The sequence below is a fragment of the Neomonachus schauinslandi genome, chromosome 6 (assembly GCF_002201575.2).
Source record: "Neomonachus schauinslandi chromosome 6, ASM220157v2, whole genome shotgun sequence".
NCBI lineage: Eukaryota > Metazoa > Chordata > Mammalia > Carnivora > Phocidae > Neomonachus > Neomonachus schauinslandi.
Window position 1 is genome coordinate 61,249,695 of NC_058408.1, and position 27,351 is coordinate 61,277,045.

At 40.0% G+C, this 27,351-nt stretch overlaps 1 protein-coding gene across 1 annotated transcript in view; it reads right to left on the reverse strand.

Moving 5' to 3' along the window:
- Positions 1-27,351, reverse strand: part of PLD5 (phospholipase D family member 5) — a 402,235-nt gene that overhangs the window by 250,415 nt on the left and 124,469 nt on the right. Inside the window, exon 2 of the mRNA XM_021682883.1 lies at positions 1,610-1,746. Within this exon, the coding sequence (XP_021538558.1) occupies positions 1,610-1,746 (137 nt within the window). The remainder of the gene's footprint in view (positions 1-1,609; positions 1,747-27,351) is intronic.

The following is a 27,351-nucleotide window of genomic DNA, read 5'->3' on the forward strand; positions in this document are numbered from 1 at the left end:
ATGTGTTCCAGATTTGAGGGAGAAGCAGTGTTGAGTCACTGGGATTTAACAATTGATTGAGGTGGAGAAACAAGCAGACCCAGATTCCAGCTGTATGAACTTAAAGTCAAAATTGGATTAAATTATAGCTTCTCTCAAGTGAAAATAGGAATAGTTCTAAGGTTCCCTCTTTTTGGTTGTTGAAACCTACAAATAACCTGCTAATGTGTCTTAAAAGGTCCTGCATATTTTATCTTAGAAGTTGTTACAGTTTGACCTTTATAAAGCTGCTTCCTAGGTGCTGGGGTTTGCCATTTCAAGTACTCAGCAGACCTCATCACGAAGTGAGGTGAGAAGGGGCAGAGCCAACCCACGGAATAAGATGAGTCACCAGCCCCCTGTCCACGGATGCTTCTATCTGTCGTGTCATAGGAATCTCAGAAAGTTCTGATGCAGAAGGAGTGTTCTGGAGGAAGATGGTGGCAATCTGCTATTGTTCTATTGCCTTACTAATAACCCCAACACAATTCTCCCAAATTCAGTCTAAGAAGTAAATATACGTAGGAACCCCTTCCAAACATGTTAGAATAAATCTAAAATGTATGCTAATTTCTCTCTTGTATCCTTTGTTCCTTGTCTAATACTGTTCTCTGGTAACTAGACTATAATGTACCATGGGTTGAAAAACAAACTTCAGTGGTCTTTTCCAGACATTTTTTTGTGCCATGCATTCAACCCTCAAGGCAAAGTCTCCAAGATAAAAACCCACATACACATTACCAAGTTGTTGTTGATCTTAAGCTGGAAAAGGGGGGCACTTAGACTAAAGCTTGCCAGAGGGAAAAACTACAGTGAAAATTCATTGTAAGCTCTAATTCATAAGAACTATGGTGGTTGACTTCAGCTTTGCCGCAACATGTAATAAAAATAGACTTCTCATCTATCTGCCCCCCGCCTTGGTGCTTGCTTACACCCTCTCCATGACCTAAAAAAAAAAAAAAGGGCAGCTCATGGAAGAGCTGGAGAAGGAGATTTATGGGGATAAAACCATGTCCCAATGGCCCTGCCAGTTAGAAATATCCCCAAGGAGACATTATTTAAGGTAACGGAAGAGACATAATACGTAAATCTAATGTAATCTATTTCTAGATTAATAACAAACTATGTGCGACATTGAGACAGAGGAGGCGCATGTCTTCTTATAGACACACTGATCTATTTCATCCTGAATCTTAAGTTGGAATTTTTCCTGAGATGTGTGCTTCTTTAACTTCCACTTGATGTGACAACCAGCACAGTGTCCCTTGTTCATTTGGGGCACTCATTTTTGCCAGGCTTGTCATGGGACAAACCAAAACCTCATCGACAGAGAGGGGTCTCTGTACAAAATTTCACTCTCTCCACCGGCCCTCTGTACAGGATATGCCCAAATTGTAAAGAACAGTCATTGAATGAAATCGTTACTCATTTTTATTCCCTCGGTCTGAAAAGTAAGAGTCATGCCTCAGCTTAACCCACAGGTAGGTTGGATGATCTCATGTACTTAGGATATTTTTCTCCCTACTGTCTAGCACTCTCTTTGCTTTTCTGCCCACCCCCTAAAAGAGAAGTTTTGTTTGTTACCTCTTACCGACATTTATTTTGACAATTTTTTTCTGAGAGTCCATCCTCATCCTCTCCCATGATGTCCACGGCAGAAAATATCAACGCCACGAGAATGGCAAAACAGCATACCAGGGCAAAGATCACGATGCACTTCTGCTGGGACTGTCGAGAAAAAGAAGGAAAAGAAAAGTGAGAAGCAGCTTCCACTTCGGAAACTCAGGATTGGACAGCTTTTCAAAACCCTTTAGGAAAGTTACTTTCATCACTGCCAGCGACGGGCTGTCCTCAGAGGGAAATCTTGCTCATTCCTCAACAGAGCCTTCAAACCCTGCTAAGTATGTTATAACCTGCTAAATAATGCAAGTGCTGTATCGAGACTTCTGAACAAGTTCACTCTCCCTCTTTCTCACCAAAAGCAGTCCAGAAGATCTGGAGATCTTCTACAAGATCTTCTACAAATAGCACTATGAGGTCCATGAGTGCAAATTAAAAATGACAAGAGTGGCTCAACAATTATTCTCTGTCCCCCGTTATTATCACCACCTTCCAAACTCTATGCAAGGTCTATGCCCTCAAACTCTGTATACTCTTGCTTCCCCCACCTTGTCTTGCTCTAAGACCTTTACTATGATGGCTTCAGGAGAGATGCCCCTGGCAGGTGAGGATGAGTTCCACACTTTGATCAGAAGTTAGATCCATCAGATGCCAGCATCTTGGGTCATGTAACTGACATGGTTCATTTCAAAAGATTGAACACAGTCATAACCAACATTCATACTCTTGATACGATTTTCACTTAGAAACAGGGGCTGAAGGTCCAGCCACTTTTGTCCTCATCTTTAGGGCCAAGTGTTGTATTTTGAGACATCCCTGTCCCCAGGGGTTCATGGCCACAGGGGGCAGAAGATGGGGCCATGGTCCCTGGGCAGCACCCATGGCCCCCAGAACAAATAATTTTGCCTACATTCTATTTATTAGATAAATCTGGATGGGGAAAAGAAGAGAAAGAACAAATTTTAATTTTAATTTTTAAAAGTGTTTCTGAAGGTTTTAGGGATTATTTGCAGGAGGGGAAAAAGTGATCATTGACCAGACAGCCAGGAGAAATTTCCTTAGTGATGAGATGCATATATGTGTACACACACACACACACACACACACACACATTTCACAGTTTTGTGGAAACCAGCTGGCTTTGCTTCTCCCACCACCCCCTGCCCTTTATCCCCACAGCCACATGGCCTCCAAAGAACCGAGGAACCTCCCCAAGCTCAGGGTCCAGTTTGTCCAGGGACACACTCAGATTACAGATTCTAGAGAAAGGTGTTGCCAAGGAATGAAGGTGCTTCTGTAACCAGGAACGATCAGCTCAGATGCTTGTTTCCTTCTAGAGGCTTTGTCTTCTGACTTCCCTCAGATGTCCCCTCCCAAGAGAAGCTGGTTCCAAGTCCCTTCCTGACTCTCACTGTGCGCTTCTCTTACTCCACACCCAGGGAGGAAGTGGGGGAAAGCCCAAGCGAGACATTTGTGAACCACTGTTCTTTGACCCTAGGCCCCCGGGATCTTTAAGACAGGGATACGTTTTATTCTTTCCATCCTAAGCAACCAGCACAGGGCCAAACAGATAGAAGGTACCCAAGAAATAATGACTGTGTAAACAAAGTGAATGAATGAAATAAAAATCACAACGGCACACTTCTGAGCATGTAGGGTGACATGAAGGTGTTTCGAGACTCAGGTGTGGCCTTCCTGAGAATTAGTTTACTTCCGTATTTTGGTGATTGTGAATCTTGCGGCTTCTCCTTGTTCACTCTCTGCTTGAGCCAGAGGCAAATACACGCGCCATGTTTACCGACTATATCAAACTCTGCAAAAAAAACTGTGCATTCATCCTGCCCCTTTATTTTCCATTCATCCCTAGTTCCTCATTAATTTCATTTTTCAGAAGCAGCATAGGAAACTGGTTGAGGTCACAGACTTTGGGACCAGATTGCTTGGATTCTTCCACTTAGTGGTTGTATGCCCTTGGGCAAGTTATTTAGTTTTTGAGCTTCAGATTCGTTGTCGGTCAGATGGAGATGATAATCATGAAATAATAATAACAACTGCCTCATAGGGTTGTGACTGATGCTTAAGTTAAATGAGATACTATATGTAAAGTTCTTAAAACATTATCTGAACAGACAGCACAGGATGAGTGTCTGCTGTTGTATATGCACCTCTGGGAGCTGCCTCAAATATTTGGGGGAAACAAGGTAAAGATATGAATAGATAAAAAAACATACGGGACACCAGGGGGGCTCAGTCGGTTAAGCATCTGACTCTTGATTTCAGCTCAGGTCATGATCTCAGGATTGTGAGGTCAAGCCCCTTGTCGGGCTCTGCACTGGGCCAGGAGTCTGCTTGCGATTCCCTCTCTCTCTCTCTCTCTTTCTCTCTCTCTGCCCCTCCCCCACCCTCTCTCTCTCCCTTTCTAAAAAATAAAAGAGTAAAACGAAAACAGACCACAAAAACTATATGTGTAAGAGAGAAGCAGAGTGATAGAGAGACAGAGGTAGAGAAGGAGAGGAAGACATGAGAAAGAGAGAAGGTAAATGTGAGATGAAAATTGTCTAGGATAAAAATCTTTTTAAAGATTTTGTTTATTTATTTGACACAGAGAGAGAAAGAGCACAAGCAGGGGGAGCGGCAGGCAGAGAGAGAAGCAGGCTCCCAGGGAGCCCGATGCAGGGCTCGATCCCAGGACCCTGAGATCATGACCTGAGCCGAAGGCAGATGCTTAACTGACTAAGCTCCCAGGCGTCCATAGGATAAAATTTTTGAGAAATTTTTCTAGCCATCTCTGACCTCAAAACACTAAAGCAGCATTCCTTAAACTTCAGCCTGCATCAAAATCACCCAGAGGGCTTGTGAAAACACATGTTGCAGGACCCCATTTCCAAAAGGTTTTGGTTGAATGCTTGAACTGGCCTGGGGTAGCACCAAGAATGTGCATTCCTAACAAGCTCCCAGGGGACACTGATGCTGCTGATCCAGGGGTCAGACTCTGAGATATCAAACTATCACCCATACTAAGTCCTGTTTTGTTTTGTTTTGTTTTAAGATTTTATTTATTTATGTATTTAGAGAGAGAGAGTGGGGAGAGGGGAGAGAACATCCCAAGCAAACTCAGCACTGAGCATGGAGCCTGACACAGGGCTTGATCCCAGGACCCTGAGACAATGACCCAAGCAGAAATCAAGAGTCAGATGCTCAACCAACTGAGCCACCCAGGCGCCCCCCAAAGTCCTGTTTAATACATGTCCATCCTTCAAACGCACCTCCTTTAGTTCATTTTCTTTTTTTTTTTTTTGGTTTAAAATTTATTTATTTATTTGAGAGAGAGAAAGAGAGAGAGTGCACAAGCAGCAGGGAGGTAAAGAGGAAGAGGAAGAGAGAGAATCTCAAGCAGACTCCCCACTGAGAACAGAGCCCAACAAGGGGCTCAATCCCAGGACCCTGAGATCATGACCAGAGCTGCAATCAAGAGTCAGAAGCTCAACTGACCAAGCCACCCTGGTGCCCCTCCCTTAGTTCCTTTTCAAACAATAAAGGGATCATGACAAATACATCCAATGTGGGGGCTTAGAAATAAATAATTTTAAATAATTTTTTTAAATTTTGAATGAGTTTTCTCCTGCCCTTTACTTTCTATTTATTTTACTAATATTCATTGCTTGTATAATCAGAAACTGTTTGCTGTTAACTATTTTGAAAAAAAACACACATAATACAAAAAAGGAAATAAATCACTCCCAGTCCCACTCAGACAAAACTGCCATTAGCATTTTGTTCTCATTCTTTCCTATATACTATGTCTACTGATCTAACAATCTAAAGATATTGGTATCACGCTATATACAGTTTTGCATTCTGCTTTTTGCACTTGATTATGCTTTAAGGTCATTAAATATTCTTCTAAAGCATAGTCTTAAATTGTTGCATCGCATTCCATTGCATGGATATGTCACTGTCTCCTTTATTCCAAGAACTTTTTTTTTAAAAAAAGCCACTCATTTAACAACACAAAAAATAATTAAACATTTTTGTCATTTTACCCTATTTCCATATAAATTATAAACAGAAATAAACAAACAAAAAGCTTTTAGAGGGGTTTAAAGCAATGCAATCATGACACATTAATCGAGTCCAGAGAGACTCTAACCCAAGTGATATAATTAAACATTATTTCAAAAAGAATCCTGAAGAGAGTAGGATAAATATATCGTGTCAGGTACATTTGTGGGTACTCAATGAATAAATCCTAATGAAGTTAATACTAAATGCTGCATCCACAACAATATTGATCTGTTTCCCTTTATTCTGAATTTTATGATCAAACAGTCAATAAGAGCTCCCGTTAATTTGCGTGCTACTGGAAGTACTTTGATATAATAACCCTCACAAATTTCTATTAACTTCTATTCATTTAATTCTATATTATCTTATTCTATTAATACGAACAACTGACCTAGTTATTTTCATTTTAATTCATCAAAGAAAAGAAATTCAGACTCTGATATTCATTTTTAAATGTCTCCTTGAAAGAATGTACTAGAACAATATAAGGTCAGACCACTGCTTTTTTTACACCTCATCAAAAATGAACAATTCTGTTCAAATGACAGCCTCACAAATGAGACCAATCTCCAGGTTACCAAGACATTTATTCATTTTCAAATCCTTAACAGATCTTTTCAGATCATTTAGGAATCAATTTGAAACACACTCTTCTGTTTTTATTGAATAGAATCAAAGTATGCAAAGTTTTAAGGAGAACCCATTAACATGATTACAACCTCAACTCCACTAATGAGCTCAACCAATTAAAAGAAAACAAAATTTGAAATGCTATTATCCAGCATCAGTCCGTACTTTTCACTGGAGTTTGTACTGAAACAGTTTTGAAAAGAATTGCTTGCTTGGTCAAGAAATAAATCTAATTACTCTAATGCCAAAAATATTTAAATATTATATCCTTATCAAATACATTTCACCTTAATACAGAAAAAGAGATGTATGACCTCTAAATGGTTAGAGTATTAAATTGGAAACTTGGAAGTACTATCAATTCCAACTTGGGCTTTTATAGCATTTGATAAACTCTTAAAAGGAATTTACACCCACATGCCTAGGGGTAAAATATACATTTGCAAAAATTAACCATAAATAAAAATTGTTCATATTATTTTTTCATTTATTTACCATGACAATTTTTTTAAATAAAATCATGGTGAAGTCTTAAACATAACCATTTTTATGTGTGCAGATTTTAACACCTACAGAGCTGGAAGTTCTAGTACGATCATTCTCCATGTGAAAGATGTCAAAATTAGAACTCAAAGACATTGGGTTACTGTCCAGTGTGACCCAACCAGTTGGAGACAGCCCAGAGATTTAATTTAGGTCTCTGAATCTGAAATCTCTAGATCTGTTCTATAGATCCAAAATTTTTCCTTTTCTGGTTTTCTTTTCTTGACTTCATTTTCTACTTAATTTTTGCTATGATTATTTTATTAGTTTTATTATTAGTTTTTAGTTAACCAATTCCTATGTGGCCCATTAATGTAGAAATGAATGTTGAACATTTGGCTCTAAGCTGTGGAGACAGGGCATTCTTGGACCTTTAGAACTTTCCTATGATTCTAAATGTGTTCCTAGCTTGAGTTCCTAGACATGTTCCCAGAAAAAAATAGGTCACCCAGAAGATTCATAGGAATCCTAGCTGATGGCTTATTAATCTCCTGAATAATGACCACATTCTGGAACCATCATAGAAAATCTAGACTATAAATTACTTAAGGGCTTTGCTTTGAAAATCCTTTTACAAGAATTATTACTTCACTTTCCACATACATTTTGATGTTCCCTGGGGTTCTATTTAATAATTTTTCTCTTCTTGTTCTGTACCCTCTCCCTGAGGGACTCTAATTTACTCCCAAGTCTTCACCGGCTATATATACTGATAACTCAAGAGTATATCACCAGCTTAGAGTACTTGCTGAGTACCAGATCCACACTGAATGAGTTTCTCTGGAAGAGTCTACCAATCTAAGTCTACCAGTCTAAGTTGACAAGACAAAGTAGGGATTTTAGAAAGGCCAGGTCAATTAGAGTTGACAGGACAGAGGAGTAGAGAGAGAAGACCGTTATAGCGAGAGAGTTGTGGAGATCTTCAGAGAGTCTCCTGAGTCCTCAGTTAAGTACTGATAAGTATGTGTATATAAGGAAATTACCTGAGGCCTGGAAAAAGAACCACCTGAAAGGAGCAGGTGAAACAATCCCTAACAAAACACACAGGACCAAAAAGAGTTGGTGTTCCCACTATCCAGAGTGGTAAAATCTCAATACATGGGGCATCAAGTAATTAGAAGGATACTGTATCTAGAAAATGGAAATGGAAAAAATTAGCCCTAGATTCAAGGCTGCTCTCCCACCTAAGAAAGCATAAAAGCAAGCCTTAGAAACCCAAACTGTTCACAAGTAACTATATCTAAGAGTAAACCTCAAGAATATTTTTTAAATATATGATATCTACCACACAGCAAAATCGAAATCACAATGTCCAGCATTCAGTAAAAAATTTCCAGACATGCAAGGAAACAGAAAACTATAACCCCAATTGAGGTGAAAACTCAGTCAATTGAAATCAACTCAGAAAGGAGTTGAGGGGTGATTGAACTGGTAGACACAGATATTAAAACAAATACTACTATATTTCATATGTTCAAGAAAATAACTGTTAAAGAGACATAAAGAAGATATAACAAAGGGTGCACATCAAAATTCTGGGGCTGGGAAATACACTGGATAGGATTAAGAGCATATTAAACACAACATAAAAACAGTTTAATGAACTCTATAAAAACACAGAGAAAAATATAGAAAAACTTGAATAATATATCAGTGAGCTATGAGGCAACTCAAGCAGCCTAATATACATGTTCTTGGAGTCTCCAAAGGAGAGAGTGTACAAAAAAAATTTGAAAAATGCAAAGGCCAAAAATTATTCAAATTTGTTGAAGATATAATAGAGTTGCTTCTCAATGATAAAGGGATAAATTCATCAAAAAGACATAACAATAACAAACTTTCATGCACCTAATAAGAGAGCTTCAAAATGCATAAAACAAAAGCTAACAGAACTATAAAGAGAAATGAACAAATCTTCAATTACTCCGTGATATCAAGACCCTTCTCTCATTAATTGATAGAATAAATAGGGAAGAATTTTAAACAGAATGAAAATAAAAATACAATATATGAAAATACATGAGATGCAGCAAAAGAAATGCTTTAGGGAAATACAGACCATTAAATGCATATTTGAAAATAAATAAGGCCTTAAATGATCTAAACTTCTACCTTAAGAATGTAGAAAGAGAAAAGAGCAAGTTAAACTCAAAATAGGCAGAGGAATGAATAAAGAGCAGAACTCAATAAAAGAGAAAACAGAAAACAATACCAAAAAAATCAATGAAATCAAAGTCTGGTTCTTTGAAAAGATCAATAAATTGATAAACTTTTAACCATACATATAAAAAAAAAGGAAAGACACAAATTGCAAATATCTCTATGAGACATAGGACATGACCACAGATGATACCAAAAATAAAAGGATAAGGGAATAATATGAATAAATTCATGCCAAGAAGTTCAGTGTAAATAAAATGGACACTTTTTTATAAGATAAAAATTACTAAAGTTCACTCAAGAAGAAGGATAACCTGAATATATCCTTATATCAATTAAAGAAAATAAATTTTTAGTTAAAAACCTTCCCACAGAGAAAACTCAAGGCTTAGATGGCATCACTGATAAATTATGCCAAACATCTGAGAAATAGTAATAACAATAACAAAAAAAACCAAAGAGGGAAAAACCTCCCAATTCATTCTATGAGGTCAACATTACCCTGATACAAAAACCAGACAGAGACCTAAAAAAATATTTTGTCCTGCTGTTTAATAATGCACTACCTAGAAACCAAGACACTATATTCATTTAGCAGGTGTTTAATACCTACTCTGTGCAAACAAACAAACAAAAAAGAGTGCAGGGAACTTCAGTGGCCATAACCTCAACAAAGAACAAAATTTATCCATTTTCTTCCTCAAATTACTTATAAAAACTGCAAAAGATCTCTATCACCTCAACTTGTCTTTAATTGAAAGATGAATCATCAGCTCCACAGTCTGCTTAGTTTTTTCATGCCTACTAGAGTTCTCCCAATGGCACTTGAAGATGTTCCTATCTGAGGAAATTCTTGCTATTTTTACCAGATCAATAATGGTAAATTATTTCTTTAGCAACCTAGGTTGTTCTTTTCCTTTTAAAGATATGCAAATTTATTGTTTGACCATGCCTTTGTTAGTTTTCTACCTTTTGGTCTCTTTCACTAAACTGAGCTCCTTGAATTCTAGGATCTTGTCTAGATCCATAATGCCTGGCATCTTTAAAAAAAAAATACAGAGGTGCCTGGGTGGCGCAGTCCCTTGAGCATCCGACTCTTTGGTTTCAGCTCAGGTTATGATTTCAGGGTCCTGGGATCAAGCCCTGCAATGGGCTCTGAGCTCAGCGGGGAATCTGCTTGAGGATTCTCTCTCTCCCTCTCCCTCTGCCCCTCCCTCTTCTCGCGTGGGCATGAGTGTGCTCTCTCCCTTTCTCTCAAATAAATAAATCTTTAAAATAAATAAATAAATAAATAAATCTTAAAAAAACAACAACATAATGCCTGGCAAACATGTTCAATAAATATGTGCTTAATGAGTGATGAATAAGTGAATAAAGGCAAAAAATGGCAAGGGCTATAAAATCAAAATGATGATTTTTGTGTTTTACAGCCTTTATTATTTATTTCCTACTTATAAGCATTTCCATTGATTCCCATCATAGAAGAACATTTATTTGTGAGTAAAAAACATGCAAAAAAAATAAGTACTATATTAAGTACTATAAGACAAAATTAGCCTAACGAAGAGGATAACATGCAGAACAGAGAACATCTTTTCCAAAATGGCAGGATTCAAACTCAAGTTTGAATCAACTGAACACAGGAAACTGCTTCCAATCTTACATAAATTCTTAGAGATGATAAACAGAATTCTTATAATAATAATAATAATAATTCTATAACAGTGCTTGACAAATAAACTGGAGCACCAATGGACAAGAAATTGTAAAGATTTACTGTAAATTAGATAAACCAAGGAGATCAAAACCCAAGACACACATAGGAAAACACAAACTGCTATAAAGGAGAGCTCCAAGTATACAGGTAACACAGAAAGAACTAGAAGAAACTTTGGAATGACTGACAGTGATTAGTTGTGCTTTGTTTCAGAGCAGGCTGGCCAGTCAACCCTTCCCACTACTGCTTTCTTCTTCCCTCTTGTGCTGAGCACCACATAACAGAAATGTCACAGACAAGATAAGCCATGAATAGGGCAATTTCCTCAGAGAGTTAAGGATCCCCAGGAAGAAACTACCAGTATATGCAGGCCATGCAGCTGGGCAGCATATGAACCCCTCCTATAAAACCTGGAGATAAACCACTGTGCTCAACCATCACCCATAGACATGCAAATAGGAACTGCCAAATATAGAAGTGGACAGGAAATTAAATGTCTCCAAGAGTTTGAGGAAAAACAAAACCATGAAAGAGGTACTTAATTCAACCAAGACAACAAATTCTGGAGAAAATAAAGCAACCAAATGACACAGCAGAACCTTTAAAAGTAAGAATAACCCAAGTTTTCAAGAAGATGAGGGGACAAGTTGCACCCATGAAACACCAGGGGAGATTGCTATGAAAGATGAGAAAAAAGAGATCTTGAAAATGATAACCTCAGTAGATGGGCTGAATATCAAAAGAGACACAGGTGAAGAGCAAATTCACACAATTAAGTCAAAGGACTCTCCCACAATGCAACGCAAAAGAACAAAATCCTAACACCTATTAGAGAAAACTCAGAAACAGAGAACCAATCTATAAAACCAGTATCTATCAGATCCCTGTTCCTAAATGAAAGAAAAGTGAGAACACAGGACTCTAAATAATCAAAGAAATAGAGAAAGAAAAAACTTTAATAGTTAAAAATACACATTTTCCAAATAAGTACATTTGTTTTGTACCTACGTTTGGCAACAATTCAAAAGATTGATAACTCTACTTGGCAAGGACTGAAGAAATGAGTGAGCAAAATCTGGCAGAGCTTGCCTGGATGGCAATTTGGCAGTTTTTATCATGATCTTTATCAGAATTTTAAATGTGCATATCCTTTGGCTCCTCAATTTCACTTCCAATACTCAATTTTATGGAAATGTTTACTTATGTGCACAAAGATGTAAGACTGCAATGTCATTGTGGGGGAAAAAACTAGGAGAAACTACCTAACTATCCATAAACAGAGGAATTGAGAGAGTCAAAAAGAGTCATTCTGCAGAATATTGTAGCCACTATAGGTTTGGAAATGAGGGGAAAGACTCAAGGAACTCACCCAAAACTCTTGGCAGTCGTGGTCTGTCAGGAGGGGAGAGGTTTTGTGAGGTTGGATGCATTGCAGTGTTTAAGGTGTTCATGGTTTACTCTATATTTTTCTGTATTATTTAGATATTCCATATGATCCCTCATCCAAATCATCTCTTACAGCAATGAGGAAGAAAGCTGTCCTTGTCCATTCTTGGACTATATCCACTCAAAGCAAGTTATTTATCCTTAGCTTTCCTAAGACACAACTGAGCATCATCAGCCACTGCCCTTGGGTAGTCTATATTTACTTGAAGTCCTCCGTATTATTAAGCAAAGGATAGATATAAACCCAAGTTTCACAAATTGCAGAGGATAACTGGACAATTCTGGAGAATATTTGAACATAGAGAATACCCAGAAACCCTCTAGTTCAACCTCTCATTGTATCATTTTCCAGGTAAGAAAATGCTGGGAGTAAGATGAGATGACCCAGTGTGCCCTCTTTTCTCTGCCAGCATATGGCTGATTGAATGACAGACCAGTAAACAAAAAGAACAATAGAATTTGCAAAAGACAAATGACGAAAATAAGGCTTTCTTGGACTGATATGAGGGCAGGCATACCTCGCACACCAGACTGGGGGGGGAGGGGTAGGAGGCCCTCAAGAAGTCAGTGAACCTCTTCTGTCCCTTTCCTCCTGCCTGCAGTTACTGGTGGCATTAGACAAGAGAAGCAAAATATGTTTAATTTGGTTTAAAAATAGGTAGGGAACATCTAACGTGTTATATGCTATCCTAACACTGGTGATTCAGAAACTAGGTTCTTAAGGAGGTCTTTGCCCTTAAGGACCTCACATTTGAGGGCTGTGGGTGTGTGTTGCAGAGGATGGACAGTAAAGGACAACACAGTGTGATGCATGATGTTCCGATGGTACAGAAAGCGAGGAGGGGCTGGGATGGTGACCACTCCATTAGAGCAGGACAGCTCCATTGGAGCAGGCTGATCCTGGTGTCACCATGTCCCCTGACATGCAGCACAACTAATTCCTTAGAATAGGGAAGCAGGGATTTCCTCTGTACTCACCATAAAGCAAAGTGAGTTGTTCTGAATAGTAGTGAGTGAACAAGAACACACTGTCAGAGTCGATATGGAGTAGCCAACATGTACCAGCAGAAACGTTGTATTTTCACTCTCTCTGTTTGCCTCCATTACAGATAAAAGTGAACGAAAAATGACAACCAATTGTCAGTTGGTCTTTGATAAGCTGAGGGCTATTTTGGTGACTTGTATTCTACACTCTGCTTTTAATGAGCTGAAAAAAGTTTCAATTTTTCAATCTATCAAAATAAATCCAAGCCCTCCCAATTTACTGTGGTAGGAGATTTATTCTGAAGATCACTGGTTAAGATTGTTTCATCTTTCTTGTCTAAATTATTTGTTTCCTGATCACTGTAAAGGATGATACTTCATCCAGTTAGGGGAAAAAACATGGTCGACAAAACTCAACAATCTATATTTTTTTAAATTTATTTTTAAAGATTTTATTTATTTGAGAGGGAGAGAGCAAGTGAGAGCACAACAGCAAGGGGAAGGAGAAGCAGACTTCCCACTGAGCAGGGAGCCCAATGCGGGGCTTGATCCCAGGATGCAGGAATCATGACCTGAGCTGAAGGCAGACGCTTAACGACTGAGCCATCCAGGCGCTCCCAACAATCTAAGCAAAGAAAAGTCAGGATTGACTTTGGGTATAAGAGTGACAAAATTTATCTTTGGTATTGCCAGTGTTTCATTTCCCTCTTATTTGAAAAAGGAACACACACACACACACATACCCCATGCATTCACACAAACGCACTTGCTCACACATGCACATGCGGACACACACATTTATAAAAGGTGTGGTTAGGGAAGCTTACACTGGGAGTGGGAGGGAACTTAAAGCCATCTAACCCAACCAGCCACTCAGTCCAAGGATCTCACCTCAGCACTTCTGACCTACAACAACATCCTCTTCTGCTTGGTCACTTTGAGCTAGCAAAAGCTCACTACTTAATGAGTCAGCACTAATTTGTTCAAAGTCCTTACTTACATGGGAAGACATATGAAGAACAGAAGCCTATCTTGAACCACCATGACTGAACACCCACCCAGATGACCCCTTTCCTTCTGACCTGGGTCCTAATTGCCTTGTGGCTCTTCTTCCTGCCCCTCCCCCCAATCCCTCATCTCCATTCTTCTTTGTCTCTCTCTTTTTTGGACCTCCTTTGGTCCCTTACCCCTTCACTGCCTTCCAAGCCTGTCACTGTTCCTGCTCTGCTGCAAATCTGCCAGCACTCTTTGAGTCCCAATGTCCTCCGGGTCTTCTGCTCCCACTCCCAACCACTTCCAAGCTTGTGTTGGCTCTTCCCACAGAAAATCTACCTGTCCTGACTGCAAAGGGTCCACAGAAACACACATGATAATGCCCTAAGGCAACAGATAAAGAAATGCAATTTTATAATACAGACAAGTGAGGTCACTAGTAGTAGAAGGGGGAGGGGTGGGAGTTCAACATTTTAGCAGACCTTTTAACAGAATTCAAATCTTATCTCATTAACAGCATTTAGGAAAAATGCTGCCTACTGCTTTAAATGTCCCAACATTCTCCTTCTCCTCACCATTAATTTATCAACCCCCTTCTTCAAAGATTCAGGTAGAAGCTCATCCCAAGCCACGCACAGGGCACAGCTATCTCTGCACAGGGTAGGACGCTGTAAGAACACTGTTTTGTGGGGTGCACAGAGTACGAGAACATCTGCACAAAGCACCATGCTGAGCCACACAGCAGTCACTCCCTGCACGGGAGAGTACTCAGGCTGAGAGGGAGCCGAGGGGTCTTCACTTGGCTCATTAATAGCAACTGCTCTTCAGTCCTTCTTGCTCCCCACCACAACATACTTATCACTCCCTCAAAAGCAAGACACACCATCTTCCAGATGCCTAAACCACAAGATAAATTATTAAAAGATCATGGAACCAGGAAGAGAAGAGTAAGCATGCTTTTCATGTTTCTTCTTTCTTTCCTTAGAACAATACGCCTTCAATTTCTCCATTCATCAGAGAGGCTGGCCTAGGTTCTACTTCCTCACCAAGGTTCCAAAGACTGGGCAGCAGTAACCAACATCTGTTTGCATATGGCCTTACAATTCAAAGGCACTTTGCATACACATCAGTCATTCTGTTCTCTCTCTCTTTTTTACTGATGCTCTCTCTTGAAGTCAATGTTCAGAGCTGCCTGATCATCCAATCTCTCCTACTGAGCACATCCAGGCCTTTCCCTGAGTCTGCAGGCAGTGGAAATCTTGGGCTGTTTCTGAGCAGAGAGAATGGAATTACTTTGGCACACATATCTCAAGATGCCACTGTGTGGTCGGCTGCGTTGTCTGCCTAAGTGTAAAGGACCCCCAATCATCTGTGATGTGGGTCCTAGATTGAGGAGCTGCACTATCATTTTCTATATGGTCTAAGTAGCCTACCTTGTACTGCAAGACATCAATCAGGGACTTCATCAGTGCTTGCTTCGCAGAGGAGAGTCTAATTCTTTAACAGTAAACACAGCTTCTTCCCACAAAAGCATCTCAGAATGGCTGCCCTGCCTTTCAGGCTGAGCAATGGAATCTCATACTCTAGATTAGGGTTATGATCCCAGTCCAAGGGCACCTCACATAGGAAGCCTGATATCTTAAAATACAAACAATTATAAGAGAATATTATGAAAAAGTATATGCCAACAAACTGGACAACCTGGAACAAATGGATAAATTCCTAGAAATATAAAAACTGCCAAAACTGAAGCGGGAAGAAAGAGAAAATTTGAACAGACCCGTAACCAGTAAAGAAATTGAATTAGTATCAAAAATCTCCCAAAAAACAAAAGTCCAGGGCCAGATGGCCTCCCAGGGGAATTCTACCAAACATTTAAAGAAAAGTTAATACCTATTATTCTCAAACTGTTCCAAAAAATAGAAATGGAAGGAAAACTTCCAAACCCATTTTATGAGGCCAGCATTACCTTGATTCCAAAACCAGACAAAGACTCCACTAATAAGGAGACTTATAGGCCAATAACCCTCATGAACATGGATGCAAAAATTCTCAACAAGATACTAGCAAATAGAATCCAATGATATATTAAAAGAATTATTCACCATGATCAAGTGGGATTTATTCTGGGCTGCAGGGGTGGCTCAATATTTGCAAATCAATCAACATGAAACACCACATTAATTTAAAAAAGGATAAGGACCATATGGTCCTCTTAATAGATGCAGAAAAAGCATCTGACAGAGTACAGCTTCCATTCTTGATAAAAACCCTCAAAAAAGAGGTATAGATGGAACATATTTCAACATCATAAAGGCCATATATGAAAGACCCACTGCTAATATCATCCTCAATGGGGAAAAACTGAGAGCTTTTCCTCCAGTCAGTAACAAGACAGGGATGTCCACATTCACCATTACTATTTAATGTAGTACTGGAAGTCTTAGCCTCAGCAATCAGACAACAAAAAGAAATAAAAGGCACCCAAATCAGCAAGGAAGGATACAAACTTTCACTATTTGCAGACAACATGATACTGTATGTAGAAAACTTGAAAGACTCCACCAAAAAACTGCTAGAACTAATACATGAATTCAACGAAGTCGCAGGATATAAAATCAATGTGCAGAAATCTGTTGCATTTCTGTACACCAAAAATGAAGCAGCAGAAAAAGAAATCAAGGAATCAATTCCATTTACAATTACAACAAGACTATTTAAGATACCTATAAATAAACCTAGCCAAAGAGTTGAAAGATCTGTACTCTGAAAACTACAGAACACCTATGAAAGAAATTAAAGAGGACACAAAGAAATGGGAAAACATTCCATGTTCATGGATTGGAAGCACCAATATTGTGAAAATGTCTAAACTTCCCAAAGCAATCTACACATTTCATGCAATCCCTATCAAAATACCAACAGAATTTTTCTTTTTTCTTTTTTTAAAAAAAATACTTATTTATTTATTTATTTATTTGGTTGTGGGGGGAGAGCACAAGCAGGGGGAGCTGCAGAGGGAGAGGGAGAAGCAGGCTCCCCACTGAGCAGGGAGACTGATGCAAGGTTCGATGTCAGGACCCTGAGATAATGACCTGAGCTGAAGGCAGATGTTTAACTGACTGAGCCGACAGGCTCCCCCCTAATAGCCTTTTTCACAGAGCTAGAACAAACAATCCCAAAATTTGTATGGAACCACAAGAGACCCCAAATAGCCAGAGCAATTCTGAAAAAGAAAAGAAAAGCTGGAGACATCACGATTCCAGACTTCAAACTATATTACAAAGCTGTAGTCATCACGACAGTATGATACTGGCATAAAAACAGACAGATCAATGGAACAGAATATAAAACCAGAAGTGGACTCACAACTATATGCTCAACTAATCTTCAACAAAGCAGAAAAGAATATCAATGGAAAAAGACTCTCTTCAACAAATGGTGTTGGGAAAACTGGTCAGCAACATGCAGAAGACTGAAACTGGACCACTTTCTTACACCATCCACAAAAATAAATTCAAAATGGATGAAAGACCTAAATTTGAGACAGGAAACCATCAAAATCCTAGAGGAGAACACAGGCGGCAACCTCTTTGACCTCGGTCTCAGCAACTTCTTACTAGACACATCACCAGAGGCAAGGGAAACAAAAGCAAAAATGAACTACTGGGACTTCATCAAGATAAAAAGCTTCTGCACAGCAAGGGAAACAATCAACAAAACTAAAAGGCAGCCTACAGAATGGGAGAAAATATCTCCAAATGACATATCCAATAAAGGATTAGTATCCAAAATCTATAAAGAATTTATCAAACTCAGCACCCAAAAATAAATAATCCAGTTGAAATGGGCAGAAGACATGAACAGACATTTTTCCAAAGAAGACATACAGGTGTCTAAAAGACATATGAAGAGATGCCCAACATCACTCATCATCAGGGAAATACAAATCAAAACCACAATGAAATACAACCTCACACCAGTCAGAATGGCTAAAATTAACAACACAGGAAACAGATGTTGGTGAGGATGGGGAGAAACGGGAACCCTCTTACCCTGTTGGTGGGAATGCAAACTGGTGTAGCCACTCTGGCAAACAGTATGGAGGTTCCTCAAAAAGTTAAAAATAGAACTACCCTATGACCCAGCAATTGCACTACTAGGTATTTACCCAAAGGATACAAAATACAAATTTGAAAGGATACATGCACTCAGATGTTTATAGCAGAATTATCAACAGCCAAATTGTGGAAAGAGCCCAAACATCCATCAACTGATTAATGGATAAGGAAGATGTGGTATGTATATACAATGGAATATTACTCAGCCATCAAAAAGAATGAAATCTTACCATTTGCAAAAATGTGTATGGAGCTACAGTGTATTATGCTAAGCGAAATAAGTCAGTCAAAGACAAATACCATATGATTTCACTCTTATGTGGAATTTAAGAAACAAAACAGATGAACATAGAGGAAGGGAAAAAAAAAGAGAGGGAAGCAAACCATAAGAGACTTTTAACTATAGGGGAGGTGGGCAGGGTATGGGTAAATGGGTAATGGCAGTAAGGAGGGCACTTGTGATGAGCACTGGGTGTTATATGTAAGTGATGAGCCACTAACTTCTACTCTTGAAACCAATATTACACTATATGTTAACTAATTAGAATTTAAATAAAAATTTGAAAAGAAACAAAAATTTTAAATTACAAAAAAGGCTCTTGTCTCTACCAAAAAAAAAAAAAAAAAAGGAGGCCTGATATCTTGGGAGCAGGGGAGAGACTTGGTAAATAAACAACTAGATGAATAACTCAACAACAAACAAAAGGAACAATCAAAAAATGACTTGAATAGATACTTCTCCAAAGATAACATACAAATGGTATTCAACATCACTAGGGAAATGCAAGTCAAAACACAATGAGATACGACCTCACATTCATTTGGATGGCTAGTATGAAAAAGTGGAAAAAACAAACAAACAAACAAACAAGTTGTTGGTGAGGATGTGGAGAAATTGGAACCCTTGCACATTACTGGTGGTGATGCAAAATGGTGTAGCCACTATGAAAAATGGTATGACAGTGCCGCAAAAAATTAAATATAGAATCACCATATGATCCAGCAATTCTCCTTCTAGCCACATATCTAAAAGAATGGAAAGCTGGGATTCCAGGAGAGATTTATACACCCACGTTCTTCGCAGCATCGTTCACTAGAGCCAAGAAGTGGAAATAATCCAAATCAATGGATGAATGGATAACCAAAATGTTTATTTGGATATATCCAATGACTTGGATATATCCATCCAATGGAATATTAGTCAGTCTGAAAAAGGACAGGAATTCTAACATATGCTATAACATGAATGACCCCAAAGGCATTATGCTGAGTGAAATAAGCCAGTCACGAAAGACAAATACTGTATGATTCCACTTACATGAGGTACCTAGGGTAGCCAAATTCACAGACAGAAAGTAGAACCAGGTTGCCAGGGACAGTGGGAGGGAAATGGGGAGCTACTGTTTAATGGGTACAGAGTCCAGTCTTGCAAGATGACAAGGGTCTTATGGATGGATGGTGCTCATGATTGCACAGCAATGTGAGTGAACTTAATACCACTGAACTGTATGTTTAAAAATGGTGAAAATGGTAAATGTGATGTCTATTTTACCACAGTAAAAATTATTTAAAAAGACAAACCCAACAACTAACAACCACTGAGTTTGGGCTTTATCAGGTTTTCCTCCCTACTAGGTCTCTCCTAAATGGTCTGAAGCCCTTCCCTCGGCCCCTGGCTCCCTCTCATCTCACTCTTAGGACTTCCACATCTCAGAAACTTTCTTCCACAATCCAAGAAGTCAATGCTTGCTGATTTAGATGGCATTCCCTGCTTCTCGGCCTAGGAGAGAACTAGCTACATGATTTTAGTCCAGGAGAGGGAGATCTGAGAAGAAAAGTCTCCCAGGCCAGCTAAGAGCACCAAGCACTTCTGTTTTGCCACTTTGTATATAGTTTTCTGATGTCACCCACCCACACAGGCTCCAGCTCCTAGATGAAATCTGCATTCTTGCCCATTACCTGCCCAGCCACTCTCCCAATGCCCCCATTCCAGAATAAACTGAGTGCCCTCCTCTTCCTTCTCGGCCTATTCCCCTCTGCATGTACCCGGCCTCAGCCCCCTCTCAAATCAGTCTCAGCTCATTCCCCTCATGTCAAGGGATTGTACAAACAAAGCCGTGTGTGGGGGCTTGCACAGGGAGGGAGATGGGAGCCTGGTCAGCCACTGCTAGGATATCAGGTGCTGATGAAGAGGGATGAAATGTATTCCAAGACACATAACGACACACTTAACAGCTGAGTTAGAGCAAAGCTCTTATTGCTTGTTTTTGTTTCCTACTTTATAAAAGCAATTTTTTTTCAGTTTTATAATGTCTTAGATCAAATAGAAGCACATCTTACGTTCCACATGCTTTGTAGCTGCTATTTCTTTTCTGTCTGCGTTTTAACCATTACATTATTTTATATGGTAAGTTCACGGAAGGTGTATGTCCTCATTCGCTCCCTGCTGCCCTTCCCTTCCATGTATTTACGCAAAAGGCCATGCTCAAAGGCTGAGACCCCTTAATTCTGCTCTGTTTGTTGCCCCAAACACCTGCTTTTATTCTATCACCCAACTTAACTTTGTAGCAGATCCATCTTTTCATCAACAAAACACACAAATAAAACCACACTAATATATGAGTGGATGTTAATATGTCTACCCAACATACTTTATTTGCTACATGTGGCTTTCAGGGGACCCTTTAGAACATTGGGGCTTGTTGAAATCCATAGTAAACCAACTGGATTGACATTTCTACGCAAAAAAGGAATCAAAGCTAATATTTACTGATGTTCCTCGCTATTCCAAATATGGTGCAGAGTGAAATCATCATATGCATTTTAAGATAATATATGAGTCTACTAAGAAATTTCTCGCTCCCAGTGGGTATGCTCTCAAGCCCCAGGGAATGTGCTCTTTTCTGCCTCTGGAGTTTTCCAGGGGAAAGCCTTCATCTTCTCAGGACCCGGCAAGGCCACTGTCATTGTCACAGGTTAGGAGATGAACAAGAGAGGAGTAGTTTGCCTGGAGACCAGCATCTGGCAAGGGGCAGAAGTTGAATGCAAACGAACACAACAAGCTTATCAATCCACAAGCAAGCAGCAATATCCTCAGATAATACTTCGAGGTCTCTAAGGAATCTCCTCCATCCCAAATTCCCTTCCTGGAAGTTTCTCTCTCCCTCTCTGCTTTGCCCTTACCACCCGGAGCCCCACAACAGCCTGTGCATTTCTTCATCCGTTATTAGCTGCTTATTAAAGCCCTCCTATCTTTTGAACAATTTTGATCTTTAGTGCTTCATTTTCAAACTTTATCACCCCTGCATTCAAAGACCCTTGGGGACCATCCCCTGGGAAATATTTTAAATCAACCCATTTCTGTCCTTCTGCTATCTGATATTTCATGACATTTTTCAATCAAAGTTCTTAATAAAAATCTACTTGCCATCATGACATGCAGCCAAGAGCCTGTGTTCCTGCTGCTTTGGGGAAGGAGGTGCATTCTATACCTCCATGGCTTTGCTTTATTTCCAACACAAATTACACTCTATGACCTTGTGATGAGTCAAGTGTTTGTTTGTGTGCAAATGCCTTCTTTCTGTATTGAACTCCAGGTACACGGGGACTGGAGAATGAGCCTTCCCCTAGAGGGGACAGTACAACCAGTCCTACCTCCTGCCAAAGCTCACTGCTATATACGAATCTGTACAAAAAGAGGGGGGAAGAAAAGAACTAAAAAGAATAAGAAAGTTTTGTCTGCTGCCAAATGTGTCAAACAACAAGACCAGATGTCCTTGGGGATTCTGAGGATGGGATGAAAAGGACTTTTTTTTTTTTCCTCTGCTGTGTGACTGTTTTAAAATGTACCTGGGATTTGTTTTTGTCAGGTGTAGTGAAGTGACAGATAAGGAGACAAGTGCCTTGAAAGAAGAGCTTATTGCTTATGATTTTCAAGAGGAGGGGACATGCTACAGCATGCAGGGTCATGTGGGGAGGCACCAGGGTCATTCAGGGCACAGAAGGAGTAAGGGCAGAACACGGGCCAGAGCCTCTTCTGTGGCTTCATGGGAAGGAATGCACCAGGCAGGGTAGGCAAATCTAAGCAAGGACTGGACAGTTAGGATTGGATAGCTTGAATCATTTCGGTGGGCTCTGGGTTAGAGGGATTGGTCACTAGTTGTCTGTACCTGGCCCTGGGGTGATTTAGGGCAGGAGAAAGACTGGCTTGGTTTGTGAGGATTACACCCAGGAGGTACTTGAGGGTTTGGGGTTTTGGATCGGCTGGTTCACATATGAAAGTCACGCCTATAGACAAGGTGTTTGCTATCTCTAGAAATGAACTAGTCTTAGGAGAGGCAGTCTCTCCGGGATTAGCAAGGCCCCTAATATGTGAAAGCATCATAAAATACAAAAAATTTTTTTTAAAAATTAATGCTACAATGGAGTAGCCTATCTACGAAGTTCAACCCAGAAATAGTAAAAACCAAGTGGCCTGTGCACCCATAGCACACACCCACACCCACCAAGGGATACTATATATATATATATATATATATTTTTTTTTTTTTTTTTAAAGTGAGCTCCACAACCAGCATGGAGTCCAGTGCAGGGCTTGAACTCATGACCCTGAGATTAAGACCTGAGCCAAGATTAAGACTCAGATGCTTAACCTACTGAGCCACCCAGGCACCCCAGGATACTATATCTTAATAAGCCATAAAAGCTGTATCTTGTTAACATGGAGAACCACATCGGGCACTGGAATCCAACTGACACAGAATGATATCATTCTCTATGCCATATTTATGATGACATGGCCAAGGCCAGAGGTGGGAATTATGTATTATCTTGTTTAACAACAAAACAATCTGTATTGTTTTATATGCTATTCTTAACATTGAGTGATATACTCATTAATAAAAAATTAGGATTTTCCATAATGCTATTATATTGAAAAATAACTATTTAAATGAAGGAAAGGCTCTCCTTTGAACTGATATTAAAACTAGTCTACTTTTGGACAGTGGAGACTGGGTTCTGTCTGTGGCTGGTAGAAGATTCAGAAATGGTCACTGATAGGAGGGAGCCTCTCCTCCAAAGCCCAGGTCCAGTGAAGGGTTCTAGCAGTGGACACCAAGACTTCTAAGGGCATGATCTATCACTTCATAATAAGTGCTGAAGTCCTTAGATAGGAACTTGTAGCAGAAAGGAATAATAAAATAATGAATGAAATATGTCTCAGTCTACGTCAGTTCCCCAAGCTAAAATGAATCAAGTCATGCATCGTGGAACATCTGACACAGAAACACGTTGGCATGAAGGTTTTGCACTAGCTTGACTGCCTGATGAGCAAAATGCAGGGCTGAACAAAATTCATTCATGAAACAAATATTTACTGAGAGCCTAACTCAACAATATCCTATCCATAGAAGACTGAGTATCAAATAAGACGGATGTGGTTTCTCCTCCTGGAGCTTCTATTCTAACAGAAGAGGCAAATGCTAAATGGGGGAGAAATAAGCTAAGTCGTGTGCAATGCTGAAAATGAACAGGCTGACACGGTGGTGACTGGGGGTTGGCACTTCCAATGAGGGAAGATGAGGCAGGTGCCCCTGAAGAAGTGACATTTTATCTAAGAATTGAAGGAACTGACGTAGAGAAGTCAGGAGGAGGAGTCCAGGGAATGGGGACAGCAGGTGCTGCATGCTACTTTCTGTCACTTCAGATGGAAATGCAATTGGCAAGAACACAGGAGACAAGACTAGAAGGAAGCAGGGGCAAACCATAAGGGCCTCATAAACCAAGGCTGATGACACGCATTTTGTTCTCAGTGAAACAGAAAAACATGGAAGGATTTAAGGCAGGAAGCTGGCCTGCTATCACTGGACTCGTTGACTTGAGAATAGGTTGCAGACATGATGTCCTCTTGCCCTTGAATGGTTAAAAAAAAAAAAAAACAAACACTCTCCTATATCATCATAGTTCATGACCACACCACAACTGTCAAAACCAGAAAATTAACACTGATATGGTATTGCCAAACAATCCACAGAACCTTTTTAAATTTTGCCAATTTATCGCAAGTGGATTCAATCTAGGACCATGCGCCATCCCTAGATGTCATATGTCCCCAGTCTCCTTTGACCTAGAACAGTTCCTCAGCCTTTCCTTGACTTTTATAACCTTGTTATTTTTTTTAAAGATTTTATTTATTTATTTGAGAGAGCAAGAAAGAGAGTGAGAACACGAGCAGGGGGAGCGGCAGAGGGAGAGGGAGAAGCAGGCTCCCCACTGAGTGAGAAGCCCAATGCGGGACTCGATCCCAGGACCCTGGGATCATGACCTGAGCTGAAGTCAGATGCTTAACCGACTGAGTCACCCAGGCACCCCATAACCTTGTTATTTTTGCAGATTATGGGCCAGCTATTTAGTAAAACGTCCCTCAATATGGGTCTGTCTCATGTTTCCTAATGAGTAGATCCAAATTATGCATCTGGGGCAGAAATATCATATCAGAATGTCAGAAGGGATGCTGAGTTCTCATTGTATTGTATCAAGAGGTGCCTAATTTTGAGTTGCCCCATTACTGAGGTGCTTACTTTGGTCACTTGATCATGGTGGTGCCCACCAGGTGTCTCCACTATAAAGTCACAGCTTTCTGTTTTAACTAACAAGCCTCTAGTAGGGATATACTTTGAGACTCTGCAAGTATCCTGCTCTTCAGCAAACTTTCACCTGCTAGTTTTAGCAGCCATCAATAACTCTAGCCTGAAGCAACTATTACTATGATGACTGCCAAATGGTGGTTCTCTTCTACATTTATTAGTTGGCACTGTACTGAAAGGAAGAACTTTCTCTTCTGTATTCATTCATTCATTGATTTACCTATATTAGTACAGACTCACAGATTCCTACTTTTTTCAATGTGTTATAACTGTTTCTTCTACTCTGTATTTTGATGCTTTAATTCTACCAGCTATGGCTACTGGGAGCACCTCCAAGCCAGCTTCTTCATTCCCTGGCATGTCCCCATTTATATGTGAGAGCTTCCCTAATCCATTACACAACGAAATGCTCCAGGCACATCTTGTATTATCTCTGCCTCCCCTAGAATCAGGCTTTCCCGAAAGGATTCCTATTTTCTTTTAGTAGAGAATACTATTCAGAAACCAAGATCTAAGTGCTAAGCATGCTCACTGTTACTAAAGTATTACTTCTCCCAGACCCTTTCTATGACAAAGCTAGGAAACAACACCACACACACAATCTTCACATAGATCTCTCTCTATAAAAAAATCTGACTTCACTCCAACACCTCAAATGCCAATCCACATCCCAGATTTATTCTCACTTCTCCCTTTTCTACTTGTAACCCCCTTCACTGACAGTGAGAAGCCTGGCTCCCAGGATCTTCAATACATTTACAATATTTGTTCAATTCCCCGTGGGTAACCAATAGCCCAACCCTACTGGACCACCGCCCCCTGACCGCTTCCTCACTTAGCATCAGACCTGCTGTGTTCTCCTAAAAGCATTTAGGGCAGGCAAAAATGGAGGATGCTTTTACTCTTCAAAACTATGTCTACGTCTGCTGTTGGAAAAAAGATGTTAAGAGGGAACGAGTACAATCAGAGAGAACAGCCCGGAAGCCACCTATTCACCAATGTAGTCAAGAGACAAATGACTTAAGAAGATGAAAATGAGTGGAAGAATCCACAGCACGTTTGGGAATCAGAGCTGGGAAAGTGGCTGACAAGTTGGCTGCCCTGGGTGGGGTGGGAGGAAGCTGGGTGGTGCCCAGGGCTTGATTTGAGCAACCGATGGCAAGGACTTTCAGATAGAAGAAAACACAAGGGCAGAAGAGATGTGTAGAGCACTGGAAGTCATCAAGAGTTGCAGGTTGGAATTTTAATGGGAGGTTCCTGTTAATATCCAAGGGGCCATGCCAAGTATGGCAGCTGAAAGTACGAGTCTGGAGCTCAGAGGAGGGGGTCAGGCCTGAAGATGCACGGATGCACATCCGCAGCACCGAAGGTGTTATTTAATATCACAAGGCTAAAAGAGATCACCAAAGAAAAAGAGTGAGCCTGAAGCCAAGCCCCAAAGCTGAGAGTCAGCCAGGAGAGGATGAGTCAGCGAGGAAGACAGAAGGGGATCTGTGAGACACAGTGTCATCAGGAGACATGGTGCTCTGGAAACCACGAGAAGAAAGCATTTCAAGTGGGAGGGAGCACTTGAGTGCCTCAAAAGTTACTGACCTGTCCAGAGAGGTGCCCACTGGGCTTGGCTCACGGAAGTTGTTGGTGGACCTGGACAAAAGCATTCACTACTGTGGGGAGGATGGCTGGAAGAAGCTAGAAAGGGAATAGAACAGATGTCTTTCTGACAACATGGAGAACTATTATCAGGAGCGATCTTCCCCACAGAAAACATATAAAATGGTCAATATAATATTTTTTAATGTTAATGTCTTCAAATTAAAATAGATATAATTCATCAACAGGAAAATAAAAGAATTATATGTATTTCACCAAAGTAAATATTGACGTTTATTCATTACATTCAAATAGATTTTACACCTGTTGCGCTAAATCTCTCAAGGACTGATAGGTTTCTAGCAAAATATTTACAGGCGTGAAATGGTTCCTCTTAAGTCTGAAGTGATAGCTGTGAGGGCAGAGCTGGCTTCTTCAGAGAAGGTGTGATGGCAGAGGAACAAATGTCGGTGGTCTCCCAGATCTGGGTCTAGCACATCGTACCCTCGCACCTGCTTCTCGCGCGCACAGTACCTGCTGGAATCATCAATTCTCAGTCAGAAGGCCCACGTCTCGTACCTTGGGTTCTCTCTTGCCTCTTGTTAGCAAGCTCTTCTCAGATTCACCCCTTCAGTAATTCTATCACTTTTTTAACTTTCAAGTCATTTGTATCTTTAGGAAGTTGCTCTAGGTCCTGCCTGCTCATCTCCCTGTTCCTTGTTTTTCATTTACCTTTTTCATTTACTTTTCCCCCCATCTTTTCCTTTTCAGGGGGTTCTACTTTCACCAAGGTCTATTTTTACAAAATTTTTTCTGT